We start from the raw sequence: 18,133 nt of genomic DNA, 5'->3' as shown, positions 1-18,133 counted from the left end.
GTGCATAAAACAAAATATGTAAGATTACAAAGGGATTATATTGAAATAAGTTATCAAAATATTTTTTCAATTGTGATACAGTAATAGATGTGATTTTAAACTAATTAAAAGACAAGATCTACTGGTGGATCCATTAAATATAATTTTGAATTAGTGTTGAGCATAAATGATATTTTAAGATCTTTGTAACAACTGTAATGTGACATGAAAATATCTGTGATTTCTACTGGTGACAGACACAAGTCCTGCTTATTACTGTGATTTGCTGCCTACATTCATAATGGAAGGAAATGTTAAATTTCAGTTAGAGGTTAGTATAAATATTTTCCCCAACCAAGTCCACGAGATCTACTGCATTCCATCTACTGACCCCTTGGGGGTCTAGGGATCCCCGGTTAAGAATCTCTGTGCTAAAAACAGAATCTCAGGCACAGAGTTGGTCAGTGGCACCCCAGTCACCCTTTATTCTACCTACACACATTTTGTTCCAGTCGCCCCAGCCAGGAGACACCCCCCACCCAGTGTCAGGAGAGGTGTGGAGGGGCCGTCCAGCTCCCCCAGAGCCCGGCCGCCCCACACGCCCACAGGTGGTACATGCATGCCTGTGCACACACGCACAGACACTCCTCACTGTGCAAGGCTTACCTACGGCGGGGAACGGCACAAATCTCTGGACGAGAAGGCGGGTGGCCGGGGTGAACTTGTTGGCTTTCTGAACCAGGACATTAAGGCCCACCTTAGAAAGAGAAAACAGAAAGAGTGTGTGGTGCTGCAGCGGCCCATGGGAGGAAGGGGCAGGCTGGGGGAAGAGCAGAGAGCGAGGGGCACCATATTGCCTTGGAACTGCACTCCAGACCCTACATCCTCAGCATGACCTCATGCTGCCGAGCCCCAGTGTGGCTCCTTAAAGCATCACTGCCCAGTCGTCCCACTTAACTGGCCCATGAGAAAGAGGGAGAGGAAAAGCATCAGCTACACACACACACATAGACGCACACGCACACGCACACACGTGCACACCTATAGCCTCTCTGGGGAGAGGAAAAGGGATGGTGGGGAGGTTGCTGTTAGAAGAATCTATAATCTGCAAATAAGTGAAGTGTAGAATGCCCCTCATTCCCACCCAGCTTCTTAACTACCACATTCCTGGTGTCCCAGGCATGGGCCTGGCCAGACAGGGAGGACTCAGCACAGGGGGACTCACAGGTGACTGGAGAGGTAAGCAGAGCCACCCAGAGCAGGACGGGAGTGCATCAGACATCCTGGGCTCTCTGTCCGTCTTCACTCAGACTGCAGCTCCCCTCACCCAGCGCAGGACACCTGGGCCCCCCTCGCCTTTGCCTTGGGCACTCCCACTCCAGTCCATCCCCCATGCCAACCCTCGTCTTCCTAGAACACAGGTCCAATCCTGTCCGCCATGACAGCTCCTCCCCACGGCCTGTGCAAGTAGGTGAGTCTCCTCCCTGCAGCAGTTGTGGCCTCCGTAACCTCCCTTCCCCACTCCCCCAGCACCCACATTCCCTCTCCATGAGTCCAGTCAGCTGAAACGTTATGTGCATTTCCCACCTCAGGGTCTTTGCCCTTGCTGGTCTCTATGCCCCGAACCCCTTCCTTCCCCTGCTCAGTCTATGCCTGTTCTTTAAGGCCCAGCTCTGAGCGCCACCTCCCAGTGCCTTTAACACTGGGAGTCACTTAACCGTTCTCTGCCTCAGTTTCCTTATCTGTAAAAGGGACAGTAACGTCTACAGCACCCCAGGGCTGTTATAAGAATGTATGTACAGTGCTTAGCACGAGCTTGGCATGTAAGAGGTCTCAATTAATGAATCTATGTAAGAATGACGTCACCTCTCCCAGGCAGAAAGTCCCTCCCTTGCACATCACCAGCCCCTCCTTCCCAGCACTCAGTACCCTGTTTGTGCGTCTAATGCCCCCGCTGGACTGAGAGGAAGGGACTGGGCCTTCTTCATCTTTGTATGCCTGGCCGTTAGGGCAGGGGACGGCACAGAGTCCATGCTCAGTAAAGCAGTGGCTGAGGAATAAATGCAACAAACAACAAAGAAGTGAATGGATGGAGAGATCAGCAAAGTCCGGAAGAGGGGCTTCTTGGAGGAGAGGAAGGTGGAGTTCGGCTGGGGTGAAGGACGTTTCGGTGGGGAAACCGCATGCGCACAGGCACGGGGAGACAGAAGAGGGTGTCTGTGGCCAGACCAGAAGATGGGTGTATAGAGGCCTCTGCTCCCCCAAACTGAGGCCAGGGCCAGCCCTCCCCTGTGGGACTGTGGGCCTGATGGGGCTGGGGACAGCCTGCTCGCGGTCTGGCACACCTGGTGGTTCAGCAGGCCACCCTGGCTCTGGCCTCAACCTTCTGGGTTGTTGGGGAAGATGAAGAACCTTGGGAAAGCCTCCAGGACTGCAGGGTGCCCGCAGCAGTCAAATCAGGGCAGGCATGGCACGAATGGCCCAGCCCAGGCCGTAACTGTGAGGCCTGGGAAGATAAGAAGTGCCAACCCGCCATTCCCCGGGCAGTCCAGGACCCCGCAGAGCCAGAGTGCTGCCAGGCAAAGCTGGCCTGGGCCCTCAGGTGCCTGGCCTCCATTTGAAGCCTCAAGCTGGTGGTCAGAGTCAAATTCGTATCCTCTCTGCCTGCTCAAGTGGAGGCAGGGAGGCACAGAGACGTGCGGCAACTTGGACACACTTCAGTGGAGGGGGTGGGGGCAGGCTGGGGGGTGCTGCCCGCCCACCCTGGGCCCTGTGGCCCTGCTTCCAGGCTGCCCCTGCTGCTCAGATGGAACTCACCAAGGCCAGGTCTCCCCACTCTCAGCAGTAAGTGACTACCTCTGTGACTCAGAAATGGTTCCCCCAACCCCCCAAAATACCAGGGAATATGTTCCTACAAGGTGCCATTGTGGAGCGAGGCCAGAGGACACACAGGCGGGCGTTAGCCGTGAGGAAAAGGAAAGGGGCATGTGGAGATACCAGGCCAAGTGCGGGGCACACCGTGTGAAACATCTTAATGAAATCCCCACTAGCAGGCTTCTAGATAGGGCGTGTTGCCTCTTTTAACAGATTCAGAGAAGTTCAGACAGGTTCAGATAGGTTAAGTAATTTGCCCAAGGACAGACACTATTACAAGGCAGGTGAAACTAGGATTCAAACCCAGGGTCTGCTAATTCCAAAGCCTTGCTCTTAGCCACTGTGCTATTTACTTTCCAACTGTCTTCCATCTCAATGAGGAATGTCTGACAGGCCATTTTTTAAAATTACTACAAGCCATTTAAAACTGGCTGTTTGCAAAGCAAAAGCCTCCCTGAAAAGACCAGCCTGGGGCTGGGGCCCAGAGGCCTGGAAGGCAGCTCCAGGCAGAGGAGATAGGGGTCTTGAGCCACCTCTGCCCTCGGCAGCTAGAATATAGAAGGTCTGGGTTCAAAACCCTCCACATTTGTTTGGAAGGATGCAGGAAGTGCTGGAGGGATGGGAAGCAGGAGTCCTCTGAGAAGCCAGCAGGGAGCTGGAACCCTTCCCTGGCAGCCTCTTGAGGGCAGGCCAGGCTGGAGGGTGGTGGCAGGGCAGGAAGGAATAGTGATCATTGGTTGTAGCAAACACTCAGACATGCCCACTGCCCTCAAGCCTTCCCCTCCTTGGCTGGCTGTTCTTCCCACCGGCTAGGATTGGCACAGCCCAGAGTGATGACCCAGCCTGTCTCCCCCACTCTAGGTGGGAGCCCAGGCTAGGGAGGAGGAAAGAAGAGAAAAACAATTCTTGGGTCCCAGGTCTCTTCTGGCCTCCCCTTCCCTGAAGCCACCAGGGTCTTCCCAACATGGACAGGTGAGATTTAGTGAGGCACACACACTTTTCTTAGTGCACAGCCCACATGCCTGAGCATGTGGGAAGGGGCTGGGACCAGCAAAGTAGGGGGAAGGCCCAGGCACATGTGTGGCTGCAAGCTCGCTAGGAGCCATTGAGGTCACGCCGTCCACTCATCAAGGATGCGCCTCGTGGCAAGAAGGCATGAATACAGGGGAGGCCCCCAATCCAGACCTTAGTGTCCCAACAGCTGGGATGGCCACAGCCTGGGAAGGAACCAGGGTGGGCTGCTGACTGGGTTGGGAGCCTGTCTGTTCTGGTTCCTTGGGGACCCTTTGGCCTGGAACATTTGGTGGAGCCCATTAAAATTAAAAAGCCAAGTGGCTGGTGGCTCTGAATGCCAGCTCACTTTCCCTGGCATGGTGGGTCCTGTTTAAGGGAACCAGCTGGCATTAATGGCACACAACTCATCACGAACAGCAGCTAGCGATCAGAAAAATCTGAGCTAACAATCGGGTTCAGGAAAGATAATGAGATATGGAACAATCACTGCAGAGGGTCCCCCGGGGTCTGTTTTAACAGCTTCCAGATAAGCCACAAAATAGAAATTAACCAAACAGGGGCTGTATTTTGGTGGAGAGGAACACAAACGGGGTGCAGATTTTTCATAAGAATTCCCCATGTGGCCAGCAGACGGGGGTCCTGGGAGAAGCCAGAGCCCAGGATCCATGGGACATCAGATTTGGCCGGAGGAAGCAGTGGACTTTCTCTGGCTACCTCTTTCCAAGCTCTGGCTCCCAGGCGGGTAAATTTGCCATGGGCAGCTGAGAAGGTCAGAGGAAGAGGAGGGAGGACTGGCTCCCTGGCCATCCGCTTTGGTGGAGATGAGTGCTGACCAGTACCAAGAACTGGGGTGGGGTGGGAGCTCCATGTCACAAGACCTTCAGTGTCATGTGCTACATGGCTGATAACTGTCTCCTTGAGTATGAAGGTCCTTCCAGGCCGACACCAGCCTAGCTTCTGCAAGGCCTGAGAGGAGACCTCAGATGGGATTGGGGCAATGCCTGCATCACGCAGGCTGTGTCCTCCACTCCAGCCCACATATCTGGTCCCCTGCGGGATGCCTCTGTCTCGATGGACTTCAGGCACTCCACCTGCACACACCACAAATGAAGGTTATCTTTCTCCTCCTCAGCCACACCCGGTCTGCCTCTCCCACTCCCAGCTCAGCTCCTCAAGCCAGAAACCTAGAAGTCTACCTGGACAGGAGTCTCTGCCACCCCACATCCAGTCCACAGGGCAGAGCTCCCTGTTCAAGCTACTCAGTGTCTTCTCTCTCTCTCTCTGCTCCTACCACTTAGCTTAAGCACCCATCGCTTCTCCCTGGACAGCTACCCACCTCCTAACTGGGACCCCTACTCGCACCCCTGACCCCTCTAATCCCCTGTATAATCTATAGCAGCCAGAGTGGACTTCCAAAACTGGACACCAACGTGCATTCGTCTTTCAGTGGCTTCACTGCACTTAAGACCCGCAGGGCCCTGCATGACCTCCAGGCCGTGCTTGCGAGGCTCCAGCCACCTTGCCGCCGCCCTGCCTCTCCAACAAGCCAGTTCCCTCTCTCCTTCCCTCCCTCCCTCTCTCTCAAGCCCTGCTGTCCCTTGGCTTCCTCACTTTTCAGCTTGAACATCAAGCCCTCAAAGAGGCCTCCTCTTCACTCGGAGCTCTCCTTTTGCAGCCTCTCACAGAACCTGGAATTCTTCTTTCCATGTACCCATTACAGTCCCTAAGTATATTCATTTACTTCTTAAAATGTTGGGAATCAAAGCAACACATGTATATTATGAGAAACAGAATTGCACAGAAGTATTTTTGCCTGTGGACTCTTTACTAAATATCCATCTCTCCCAATAGGCTCTAAGTGCTGGGCCCAAGGACCGTGTATACTCTCTTATTCCTCACGGAATTTCTGGTGCCTGGCGAAATGAGTAGGTGCCTAATAAATGTTTCTAGATAAATCAAGCGATTGATTGATTTCTGAGGCGGAAAAAAAAGAGCCATGAAGGAGATGCCTTTTGCAGCCACTGCCGTCCACCTCAGCAGGCACAGCTCTCTGGGGCTAGATGCTGCGTGCACAGGTCTAAGGTCACCTGAGCGTACGGCTCACCCACTCTGCCAGGAGGAGGGGCCTTGAGGGGGCAGCCCCCAGGGCTGTGAAGGCTTCTGAGAAAGGGGATGCCCAACTGAGTCCTAAGGGAGAGTAGGACGCAGCCAGGTAAGAAGGGAGGGGGACTCACCAGGCTTCAGAAGCATGAAATACCAGGCTGTCTGCAGCTGGCTTTGCAGACTCTACTGGCACCTGCCATAAGGGGGTCCAAGGGGCCCTGGAGAGCAATGGAATGGGCATATCTGAAAGGAGGGATGGCATGAGGTCAGAATTTAGGATCTACTCTTGGGTGGCGGATAATATAACTATGTGGTCAGGGATTTTTGTGGGCCCTGGTGGAGCAAGGGCTGGGGCAGGTCAAGGAATCTGGGAGGTACCAAAAATGCCCACCAGAGGGCGTGTGTTGTAGAATAAACTCTTGGTAACAACCAGTGGACCCTGACCCTCTATGGAGGTCAACCGTCCTGAAACCCCAACCAGACTCACTTGGCAACTGGTTCAAGAGCAAAGGGCCAAGGTAGCCAGGACAGAGTTATGCACAGGTTCACACACCACTCAGCTCCAGCTGCAGCTGTGTGGCTTCTCTGCTAGCAATAGTGACCAACACTGACCCCTGAACCATTCCTCATAGGAGCCTGCTGGCTACCTGCTAGAAAGCCAATTACATCAGACCCCTTCCATCTAGGAAGGACAACAACTTGTCCTCCCCATTATAGATGTGAAGCCGATATTTGCATCAGACTTGCCACTGCCAGCATCACCATCTGCAGGCTTTTGGAACAGTTCAGATTCTGATACAGGGTCCATACCATGGGCCCTCCAACCTGGCAGCCCCACAGAGTGAAAGCAGTGAGACTACAGTCTGGTCTGGATTCTCAGGCTGTTGACCTCCTACCTCCATCAGACTCAGAGAAGAATAGCTGGGCCTGAGCTACACCCTGGACCACGGAGGCACCATGAGCTACACCCTGGACCACAGAAGACACCAGGTGAGGACACCAATGAGGACGCTGAGAGGTGAAGTCAGTGACAGAGCTGGCTTAATCAGACACTATTCTGCTGACAAAGGACACATTTTTCTTCCTGCTCCCCTGTGGCGTGAGAAGGTGGGAAAAGCCAAGCAGTGTTCTTGGCTTCCAGCTGGAGGAACTGTTACCATGCACTCCGGTAAACAAGTCCCTCCCAGGTACCCTGAGAACAGTGGGGACTGGGAGAACATTTTTGAGGGGCCCTTTAAGAGTAACGAGGGGTTGCACTTCCACCCACCTTCGTACTTGGTTCCTGGGCTTTCTGCAAGACTGCACCTGGCTCACTCTGTGCTTGAGGGTGTAGCTCAGGGTATGCCTTAGGAGATGGACATCTAAACGGTGCCTGGCACATTGTAGGCACTCCACAAGTGTTAGCCATTCTGATTACTTGCCAGCCTGACTATCACAGGGACATGGAGCTCCATTAGGCAATGGGAGCTGGGAGGGGGAGGGTTTCAGCCCAGGGATCCCCTGGGATACCTCCTTGTGCCCTGATGTCTAGGGTAACACACAGTCACTGCATCCTATACAGAAAGGACCCTCCAGGGTGCAAGCCCTTTAGGAATAGAGGTCAGCATTTCTCCAACAGGGCAAGTCTTCGGCCAGCGTGGACCTGGCTGAAGGTGAAGCACCTGAGGAGGCGACTCTCATACTCTGGCTCCACCGTCCAGCTCCTGACGGTTCATGTGGGACTTTAGCCCTGAGCCTTCCTCTCCAGCCCCAAGTCCACTCTCATCCAGGACCCCGTGTCCACAAGGGTGGTCCATCTGCTGGGCCAGCCACCCCCCCACGACTTCCCCCCCAGCCCTCTTTGCCTGTACCCCCTGCAACACCCCAGGGTCCCTGAGCCCAGGCAGGGGTTCCTGGCATGACTCTCCTAACACCTGACAAGGCACCCGTGATGACTTATGACCAGCCCCCACTACCCCGCCCCCTCCCGATTCCGCATCACCCGGTCGCCATCACTCCTGGTGTGGCAGCCACACTCACTTTCTGACAGCTTCCGGAACCTGTCATGCTCTCCTTCTCCTGCGTGCCTCTTTGTGTGCTGTGCCCTCTTTCTGGAGCACCGGACCCTGCCTTCACTTCTCCCCAGTCTGTCCTCTAAGAGTCAGCCCTGTGTGAATTAGGGGGCGCTCCCCTGAGTCCCCCCTCACCCAAGTCACCGCATCATAATTCTGGTGACACCACAGAGTTTCCTCAGCTTCCCCTCTCGGCATCTTGAAGGACACACCAGTCTGTGCGACACCCCCCCAGCACCAGCAAAGGGCCCGGCACAGGTGCACCCCTGAAGGGAGAGAATGGGTCTCCCTCTGGTAGTCAGGGCTCAGCGGGGTTGACCACAGAAGTGCTCAACACAAAAGCCCGAACTAAAGCACAGCAAGCGCTGACAGAACTTCCTTTGTTAAAAGACAGCAAACTGCTAGATTTCAAAAATAACTTAAGACGAAATTTCTTTTTTATTCCCGAGCAAGAAACCAGACATTGCCAGATCTATTTAGAGGGTTCACCAAAAGCCTGCTAACCCCCTGCCGGTGGTCCTGCCACCAGCATGAGCCTGCACTTAGGGATGCACACTGGGGACCCCTGACTCTTGGGGCTGCTGCCCAAGGTCAGGGGCTCTTCTGAGAGGGGAAAGGGCTCTCCTGGGTCCGGAGAGGAGGCTGGACTCCCAGGGCCTGGCCTCTACTCCAGCGGGTCCTCAATCCCTGGGATCTGCCCTTGGCCTGTCAGCCCCCATCCACGCCACCTGCTTGTAGGGACTCATTTTAATTAATACCAGAACTGGGCCAACCACTGGGGCCGTGACACTTGTTTGCAGGTCATCTCCTCCTAACAGGCTCACCCTGGGGGGAGGATTTGTCACTAACTGAAGCAGAGATCAGTTAATGAGGCCGCAGGGCCTGGGCTTCCAGAGAACAAGGGAAAGGAAAATAAAATAAAGCCTCTTTCTTTGGAGGTTTTGTGATTTACCCACACAAAAGAAAAGCAAGCAAGCTGCAAATTTTCCAAGTCAGAAACTCCACTCCATCTGCCGGAGTTAGACCCTTACTGTGCGCAGACGTCAGGCAGAGGGACGCAGCCCCTGGCGGATGGAGCACAGAGGGGCCTCCTGAGGCCAGCAATCGATCAGCAACCTAATTAACAAGTATTTATGGAGCAATGCTCCCCACCCTCCTCCGTGGGGGAGAAGACACAGGGCCTGTCCCTGGTTAACTTGAAATCCAGTAGAACAATGAGTGGACAGGACATGGGGCGTAACTGAGCGAGTGCATGAGAAGGACAGAAGCTTCTACGACTTGGGGCTGGCATGGTTGGGGAAACACCTCCTGGAAGGGCTCCGCAGCTAGGTGGGGAAGGGGAAGGAGGGTGTCCCCAGCAAGGCACACCCTCTGGGGGCCATGACAGCCCAGCGTGAGTCCCTGTCCCTGCGGGTAAGACCGTGGCTCTGAGAGCCCTGGAGGGCCCCCAGCCCCCAGTAACTCTGCAGCTTGGGCATCAGAACCCCCAACCCACAATCTGGGCTGGTTCTGGCCTTATGAAGCAGTTGGGATGGAATGACTGAGGACCGCGGAAGCGGAGAGCCCGGAGCCCTGGGAGGAAGCCGTGTCCCCGCAGCCCCAGGCCTGCAGGAGGAGGATGTCCCAGCAGGACGGTCATCCCCTCCACTCAAGCTCGTCGGAGCCAAGGCCGCTCGGGATTCTCCCCGTGGGCCTTCCCCCTCCCAGCTCCTCTACACGGTCCCTTAAATCTCAAAGAAGGAACATGGGATTTTCAAGCTGCTAAACTAGGCAAAGTGATGGGCTCCTCTTGCCATAAGGAGCAGGAAGGAGGCGACAGAGCCTTTCTCCTCTCTCACAAGAGCCCCTGACGCTGGCCAGCAACCCCCCAGAATCAGAGATCCCCAGTTTGTATGACCCTCAAATGAAGTCTCATGCTGGGTTGCAGGACCACCAGGGTGGGGTTAGCAGTCTCTCTCTTTTTTATTTTTGCGGTACGCGGGCCTCTCACTGTTGTGGCCTCTCCCGTTGCGGAGCACAGGCTCCGGACGCGCAGGCTCAGCGACTATGGCTCACGGGCCCAGCCGCTCCACAGCATGTGGGATCTTCCCGGACCGGGGCATGAACCCATGTCCCCTGCATCGGCAGGCGGACTCCCAACCACTGCGCCACCAGGGAAGCCCAGCAGTCTCTTGATGAACGATCTAAATAGATTTGGTAATTCTGGCTTCATGCTTGGGGTAAGACATAAGGATTCAGGGAAGGAGAGTGATCTTGGGCATGAAGTGGGGACCCCCCCCCACCTAACAGCTGTTTGGAGGTGAACCTGGTCCACATGGGAGCAGAGTAAACGAGGCCATCTCAGAACAGCCCCAAATCCCTGTCTTAGGAGAGCAGTGAAATAAATGATGGTACACAGTAGGTACAATGGGTTAGTACACAGGCGTGAACAACTACAACATTTATTTGATGACATGGGAAAGATGAGAAAGTGGGTTTTACAAAAAGATTATTAGATGTGAATTTTTTATTATATGTGAATGTTTTTTTAATTTGTATTTCCTAATTACTTTTCTTACCAATTACATGTATTTATCGTGTAATGAAGTTGTGAGGCGACTTTTGACCTCTGGAGTGGGCTATAGGAGACCACCCAGCCAGGATGGAGAGAGGACCAGATGGAGGTACAGGGTGGGATGAACATGCCAAGGTCTCGGGAGCTTGGGCTTCTCTTCTGGCTCTGGCCCAGGCCCCTTGCTGTGTCACCTGGGATACATCCTTACACCCTCACACAGTCAGTCTATAAACCTCCCCTACTTAGTAGCTGCTATATTCTCAAAACCCTGTGGGATTCAAAATGAGCCTACTGCCCCTGTCTTGAGGAATTCACAGGACTCCAGGAAGGCTTAGACCTGTGACCACATGACTGAGGCCACCAAGAGGGGACCCAGGGAACTCAGGCAAAGGGCAAAGGGGAGCTGACATTTGAGCCAACTTTGGGGATGGATCAAAAGACCCTCCACTCCTGCATCGGCTTCATGAAGACCAGCTCCTCTGAGGAGGGTGTCGGGTAAACACAGGCCCCTCTAGGGCAGACATCCTGCCCCCGGCTGGAGTGTGCAGCCCTTCGTGTGGCCCACAGGCACTGCCTCACCTCCCCGCCTGCTCTCCCAAACCTGGAGCACTGCCCTGTGCTCCCCCTCTATGAAAGCGTCACCAGGGTCTACTCTTCTCCGCCTAGGAAGACGGCCCTGATGGCCCCCACCCAGAAACCCTGTCTCCCATGCCCCTTGCCCAGCCCTGACCCTCAGATAAGGTCTGGCCTGGATGCTGGGTGGGGCAGTCACAGAGCAGCAAGATGGAGAGGACGCCCAGGGGGCGGGGAGTGTGGGGTTACTCACAGCGATGGAGACGGCACTGATGACAGCTCCCAGGTAGCCCTGGATGAACTTGGATGCAGGTGAAGGCTGGAAGACAGAGACAGAATTTCAGGTCCCCTGGGTGTCCCAAGCTCCCACCCTCCACCCTTGCAAATGGCCCCAACCGGCAAGAGGCAATCCTGCCCCCGAGCCTGGAAGGGCAGGCAAGGAGGAAGGCCTCTGGAAGCCAAAGGGATCCAGGCCTCCCTCAGCGCAGCTCCGCACATGGAAACACAGGGCAGCTATGTCTGGGGAGACGCCAAAGGGCCTTCTGCCCTGCTCTAGGAAGGCCCTTGGCAGACACTGCTGGCTGCGGGTAAAATATAGCAAGGGCCAAAGTGGGCCGTTTACGGCTGGGGCAAGCGGACCCAGTTTAGGAAGGCTAAATGTTGCAAGCGGGCTGTTGGGCACCCAGAGCATTTTCTCGGGGGACATGGCAGTGTCAAGGTGGCCACAGCCTGGCTGGCTCTCACGGTCCTGGTCAGCCATGCAGGGCTTCCAGGCCAGTAGAAGACAGTTGCTAAATATTTCTACGGGAAAATGGATCCCAAGTTGCAACACAAAACATTAAGGAAAAGCTGAGGAACTACGACAGCAATTCTGGAGATATTTGGTTTAAGGTGAATGGGAGCCATCTAAGCAGAGATGTCTGTGTGCGAAGCATATGAGCAAGGCGTGGGTCGAAGGTTTAGATGGGAGGAGGGGGAAGGTCCTCAGAGTATCAGGCCCTGAAGTTCCTACCATCCAGGACAGCTCATAACTCCCCTATCACTCCCCACCAAAGTTATAAATGTCCAGACCCTCTCCTCCCCAAACTGACAGCCCCCCAAGGGGAACTAGATTCCTCTCCTCTGCTGCCTTTGGACGGAAATGTGGGAGAATGGACCAAGGGGAAAGGCAGCCTTGCCAGCGAGGCAGGCGCCCAGCCCCTTCCTAGACAATAGAAGGGTGGCTGGACCTCCACTGTGAGCTCATCCCAGGAGTGCAGGGGACTTTGGGGAGGACGTGCCAGTCCTCTCAGACCCCTCACCCTCAAGAGCAGCCCTTTAGCTTTGCAGCTGACAATCCTAGGGCACTGAGGCAGCTTCCAGGCAAGCTTGGAGGAAGTTTAGAGGAAGTCAGTCCCCACATGGCTGATGCTGTCCTGATCCAAGATCTGGGTATAAGCGCTGCCCAAGGGGAATTCGGAAGCCAGCGGAGCTCATCCCTTTGGCCGCGCGCGCCACACTCCCACGTTCCGGGCCTTCGTCACTTCACGTGAGCAGCCCCTCCCCAGCAGGGCCCCTCCTGAAGGCCTGGCAGTAAAACCGAGAGGAGAAGCCCTGATGGTGGCATGCCACACTGTAGGGAGGGAGAGGGTCACCCCAGCCTGAAGCCTGACACCGGGTGGTGGTCTGCGATGCTCACCTTTGTAGCGTTCCGGTTTGCATAGTTGACACAAGCATTGTGGCTCTGGTTCAGCCACTGAAAGGCAATGCGGGGAGAGGAGAAGTCAGGAAAGGTGTGGTCACCTCCCTGGAAGCAGGCCTGGACCTGGGAGGCCACACCCCTCCAGAAAGACACGGGTGTCTAGTTCACGGTAGTTCCATCCATCCCCTGAGTTAGCATGAGCAACCATCCTGGTTCGCCAGGACGGCGCAGTTTTAGCACTGAAAGGCCCCAGTCCTGGGAAACCCCTCAGTTCCTGGCAAACCAAGACACTGGTCCCACCCAGGCCAGCTATCCATCTCAGTCCAGAGATGGCCACCTCTCCCAAAATTCTGGTGTTCACTGCCCCAAATGAGCCCCACTGCCTTTGCCACATCACCCTTTTTATACTAACGACTGGACAGAAGGTGGACACTTAAGCCCCTGGAATGCCCGACAGGTCTGAGCCTCAGTGCCCTACACCACCCACAGAGCTCAGTGCCCTACACCACCTGCAGAGCCCAGACACAGACATTATTAGGAGCTTTTCTTTTTTCAGGAAGACTCTGACATTTTCTCCTGAAGACAGACAGGTTTTTCTTCCTGCCCCTCTCTCTCTACACAGATACATACTGAGCTTCTACTGTTTTCAGAGAGCCACGCCCCAGACTGTCTCCAAGGGCAGAGACCAGGGTCCGTGGTGCTTTCTCACCCACCTCACTACCTTGGAGTTGGGGGTGGATTACCTTCCCCACAGATTGGGTAAGGCTGATGTCAAAATGAGGCTGTAGGGCTCAAGGTCACTGGCCATGGGACAAGCAACCAGGTGAGGGCACCCGCCAGCCCTCATCACCTCTGTGCAAAAGTCAGAGCACCTATAATGGCCCAAGACTTGGGCTGCGGGCCCGAAGTCCTGGGGTTTCTCCCAGTGGCTTCTGGGTTAGGGAGGAGTAGGAAGTGGGGTGACTTTCCCCGAGGGGTCTGGATGGAGAGGAGACACTGGGACAGGGTGTTCCAACCAGCACTTGTTGGGTGCCCCCTTCAGGAGCCCTCTGCTTGCAAGGAAACTCTTACCTGCCAGAAGACAGTGGACGCCAATGTCTGATTGGGCAAGAGAAGACCAACCACCTATGAGAGAGAGAGAAAAGGCTGAAGAAGGCAAAAGAAACGCCCTATGCTTTTGCAAAGAAAAATGACACAGCCACGAACAAAAGTGAGCTAGATCTGTACAAACTGATGTGTATGATAGGTATATTCAAACTACTGCCCACAGTGAGATGATGTACGATGAAAAAACTTGGTTGCAGAATTATATGACAACATAATCCCAGTTTTATAAAGAAAAAAAAAATCTCACGAGATATACCCACATACACAAATACACATACATATACATATCTCCAGGCATGAAAAAATCTGTAGCACGGCAGGTAGACGTCCCTGGAGGTCAGGTTACGTGGTACTTTCTCACATTCTTCTTGAATATTTCTGTGTTCTTTTTAACAGTGGACATGCATATTTTTGTAATTGGTGGGCAGGGGAACAATAAAAACAAACCAGCAAACAAAAGGAACGCCTTTACTTCCACCCAGCTAACCTGGCTCCTTCACACCCTAGCCATCCAATAGGATTTTTTTTTTTGGTGGGGGGCGGTTCGTGGGCCTCTCACTGTTGCGGCCTCTCCCGTTGCGGAGCACAGGCTCCGGATGCGCAGGCTCAGCGGCCATGGCTCACAGGCCCAGCCGCTCCGCGGCACATGGGATCTTCCCGGACCAGGGCACGAACCCGTGTCCCCTGCATTGGCAGGCGGACTCTCAACCACTGCGCCACCAGGGAAGCCCTCCAATAGGATTTTTGTGAGGATTCAATAAGAATCATTTCAAAGGCCTTAAGTGCTTTACAAAGACAAGTAGGGAAATTTATATATTATCTCTGGGCCCCCATGAAGCAACACCTACACTATGTTTAAGCTATTGAATGAAACATAGATATCTAATAAGTATTTGTTGAATGTGCGAATGAATGAACAGATACACACATACGACCAAGTCTGGTTACATAAGTGTGGATCCATTAGTCCCAAAGCCCAAATATCACCTAAGACCTAGACTCAGTGACTTTGTTTTTTTTGGTTTAAGTCAAGATTAATTGCCTGATCTTGACACTGACCAAATCTTAGACTTCGGGGATCCATGTGTGTCTCTCAAATTTACCTTTTGAGTGCTTGTGTGCAAAATAACATCTACCAAGTGCTGCTGTATATGGAAAAAATGTGCACAGCCATCCACATATTGACTTATTTATTATTCTTGTAGATAAAATGGCTCTTTGGCAAGAATTTCTGTAAGGAATGTGTAAACATTCAATTCTATGCAGTAAATCAAATTCTAGACATCCTTAGCAGCATTAGTAAATCATGTTTTAAACATTAAAATGTTTTAAAACAGCAAACACGCACACACAGTTATATTTATTGGCCCGTATCAGTTTGAATAAAATTACATAATGTAAATTAATTCCATAGTCCAATGAAGAATTACCTTATGATATTTTTCTCCCCAAAATAAGATCCCAACTTGATTTTTCTTTGCAATGACAGCTTAGAGTGCTGGAGTGAGAGTCAGGAGAGCTTGGGTCTTAGCCTAGGCTCCATCCCTGTGTGATCTCCAGCAGAAGACATGCCCCTTTGGGGTTCTAGCTTTCTCCCCTATAAAGCGAACAGGTTGACCTTGGAGGTCCTGTCTTAGTTTAAATTCTATTCTCAGGTTCCAGGTAGTAGGTGTGAAGTCAATACAGATGGTCCCATTGTCTTTAAAGGGAATTTTCCCACCAGTCCTGCCAAGAAGTAATCCCAGGGGACCCAGGGCCTCATCCTAGCGCCCCAGTCAGGAGCCAGACCATAGAGAGGAAGCTGAGCCTAGAGAGGCCTAAAGCTGGGAACAGACAGCATGAGCCCGCGAGTGTGTGTGTGTGTGTGTGAATTTGTGTTTGTGCATTCGTATGCATGTGGATGTATGTATAAACATGTGCATGTCTGACTGCCTCACAAAGCCTGAGGATATAAAAGCTGTTTTCCACTGTTGGGAACTCAGCACATCATTCCCCCTAATCCGTTGGTTTATGTAAAACTGGTGTGTTATGAACTACATTGTATTCTCCCCCTCAATCCCCTTTGCACCCCCTGAACTGTGCTTGGCTCACCAGGACTGTCATAAGATGTGGCCCATGGGATTCGTATTTACCCTTCAGCTGTTGTCCAGGACACTCACTGCTCATTACGTTGGACCCCATTATGAATCCACGCGGAGGAAATTTTTCTGATCTCAGGATCAGAAATTTATACTTCTGAACATCTGGTTTGCATCTGTCTTGCAAACACTGGGCATTCAACTGTGTCCCTCTTTGCACTGACTGTCAAGATGCCCAGGCCAGGTCACCTTACTTGTTTTTTCTTGTGGCATGCATTTTTTTATGTGATATCAAGTTTTTTTCAGAACAAACCGTAGCCCTAAACTAAACCAAACTAATACCCAGGCTATGCAATACACACACACACAAAGTGTAACCAGTGAGTTTTTCACCATGCTGGCCAACCTGACCAGCCTTCTGTCCCTAACTTCTGCCCAAACACGGGCCTGATGTCCATGCTGGGCACCTCTGACTCTGCATGCTTTCTTAAAGAGATGAATTGATTGACTGATTTTGCTAAGCACTTCTCCTTATGTCATTTGCCATGATCCTTATTATAACTCCAGGGCTGATTCACTTTGTTATAAAGCAGAAACTAACACACCATTGTAAAGCAATTATACTCCAATAAAGATGTTAAAAAAAAAAAAAAGAAATGATAATGCCCTAAAAAAAATAAAAAATAACTCTGGAGCTCAGACAAAATAGATTACTTTCTATATTTTGCAAATGGGGCAACAGAGACTTGGAGAAATTCAGTGATCTGCCCAAGCCTTTAAAGCAAGCTAGAGAAAGAGTCAGGTCTCCTGATTCCTGGCTTGGGGGCCCCAACTCTCTGATTTTAGGGGCTCCTTCTCCAGATCAGATCACCCGCCTGAATACAAAAGAAGAGTCACATTCTCTGCCCCTTTTCGAGCATCTTCTATGCACTGAGTCCCATACCGCTCCCAGTGGAGATTACCAGAAGAGAGGAATATATAGCATCTAACCACAATAAACACAAGGACCAAACAGGAAAATATATGAGAATGTCCTTTATAACTCCTGGGCATGAAAATAACAAGATGGTTTAAACAGGTATCTGGATGTGTGTCAAACTGATAAATTCTAACATCCAAGCAGGAGTTCAGGAAGGGAGAGGTCTGGCTATCTGCCAAAGGGGGTGACAGGATGGAGCTGAGGTGTGCGTGTGTGTGTTCATGCGAGTAGGAACAGCTGAGAGGCTGGCTTCATTGAAGGAGGATGTTCAGGAAATCAGCAGACGGGAGTCCGGGGAGGGTGAGGTGAGAAGGCAGCGGACCACCATGCCACATTGGCCAAACGGGGTCCCAGGGAGCCATCTGAGGCTGAGGCAAGAGGAACAGGGATCCTGCCTTCCAGGTCCTACAGTCAGGCTGGTGGGGCCACGAGCGCGCAGGTGCCAGCCCCATTCCCTATTAGGCAACACGCAGCACCATCTGCACAATCCCAGGAGCAAGAGCAGATATTTTATAATTTCCTTTTTTCTTTTTAAGTCTAAATTAAAAATAAATGTTCCTTCAGTTCTCAGATGTATATCTCTGGTGCAACCTGCCCACATTCCCTCATGCTGCCCTTTCCAGAACATGGCAGGGGAAAGGAGGAAAGAGATGAATAGAGAGAGGGAGCCAGTCCGCCGGCTTCAATGCCAGTGGATTGCACCTCTTCCAAGGAGACACTTCAGGCGTGGCCGCGTGGCGGGTGGAGAGAGCCCAGAAAGCGGCTGGGACCAGGGAACGTAGAAGGAGAGCCAACAGCCAGAATTCCCAGCCCAGCCTGCACCCTATCTTGCTGCAGGACCTCGGCCAAATCGCACATCCTATCTTTGCTCCCATTTATAGTTCATAACACGACTGGGGTCCCCTCCACAGCTCCCACCCCGGGCAGCTGTCCTCTCCGCACATCTGTCTGCCTTTGATTCCCCTTCCCCTTGGGTGGCCGGCCATGGGCCCTGATGATCAACGCTCAGGCTCTGGTGGTGGGAGGAGCTGGACTCAAATCCTGGTTCTAGTATTTACCGGCTATGTGACCACACACAAGTTACTTGAGTTCTTTGTGCCTCTGTTTCTTCATCTGTTAAATGGGGACAATCCTGGTACC

General features: G+C 52.8%; 1 protein-coding gene across 5 annotated transcripts in view; it reads right to left on the bottom strand.

Annotated features, from left to right (window-relative positions):
- Positions 1-18,133, bottom strand: part of SFXN5 (sideroflexin 5) — a 116,547-nt gene that overhangs the window by 42,450 nt on the left and 55,964 nt on the right. For all 5 annotated transcript variants that reach the window (XM_030877554.2, XM_060309135.1, XM_030877560.2 and 2 more), the window contains exons 7-10: positions 13,901-13,954; positions 12,827-12,883; positions 11,402-11,467; positions 646-736 (exon numbers count right to left, since the gene is read on the bottom strand). In XM_030877554.2, the coding sequence (XP_030733414.1) occupies positions 646-736; positions 11,402-11,467; positions 12,827-12,883; positions 13,901-13,954 (268 nt within the window). The remainder of the gene's footprint in view (positions 1-645; positions 737-11,401; positions 11,468-12,826; positions 12,884-13,900; positions 13,955-18,133) is intronic.

The sequence above is a fragment of the Globicephala melas genome, chromosome 12, assembly GCF_963455315.2.
Source record: "Globicephala melas chromosome 12, mGloMel1.2, whole genome shotgun sequence".
Taxonomy (NCBI): domain Eukaryota; kingdom Metazoa; phylum Chordata; class Mammalia; order Artiodactyla; family Delphinidae; genus Globicephala; species Globicephala melas.
The sequence above is the reverse complement of the archived record's forward strand: the minus strand, read 5'-3'. Positions and strand labels throughout refer to the sequence as shown.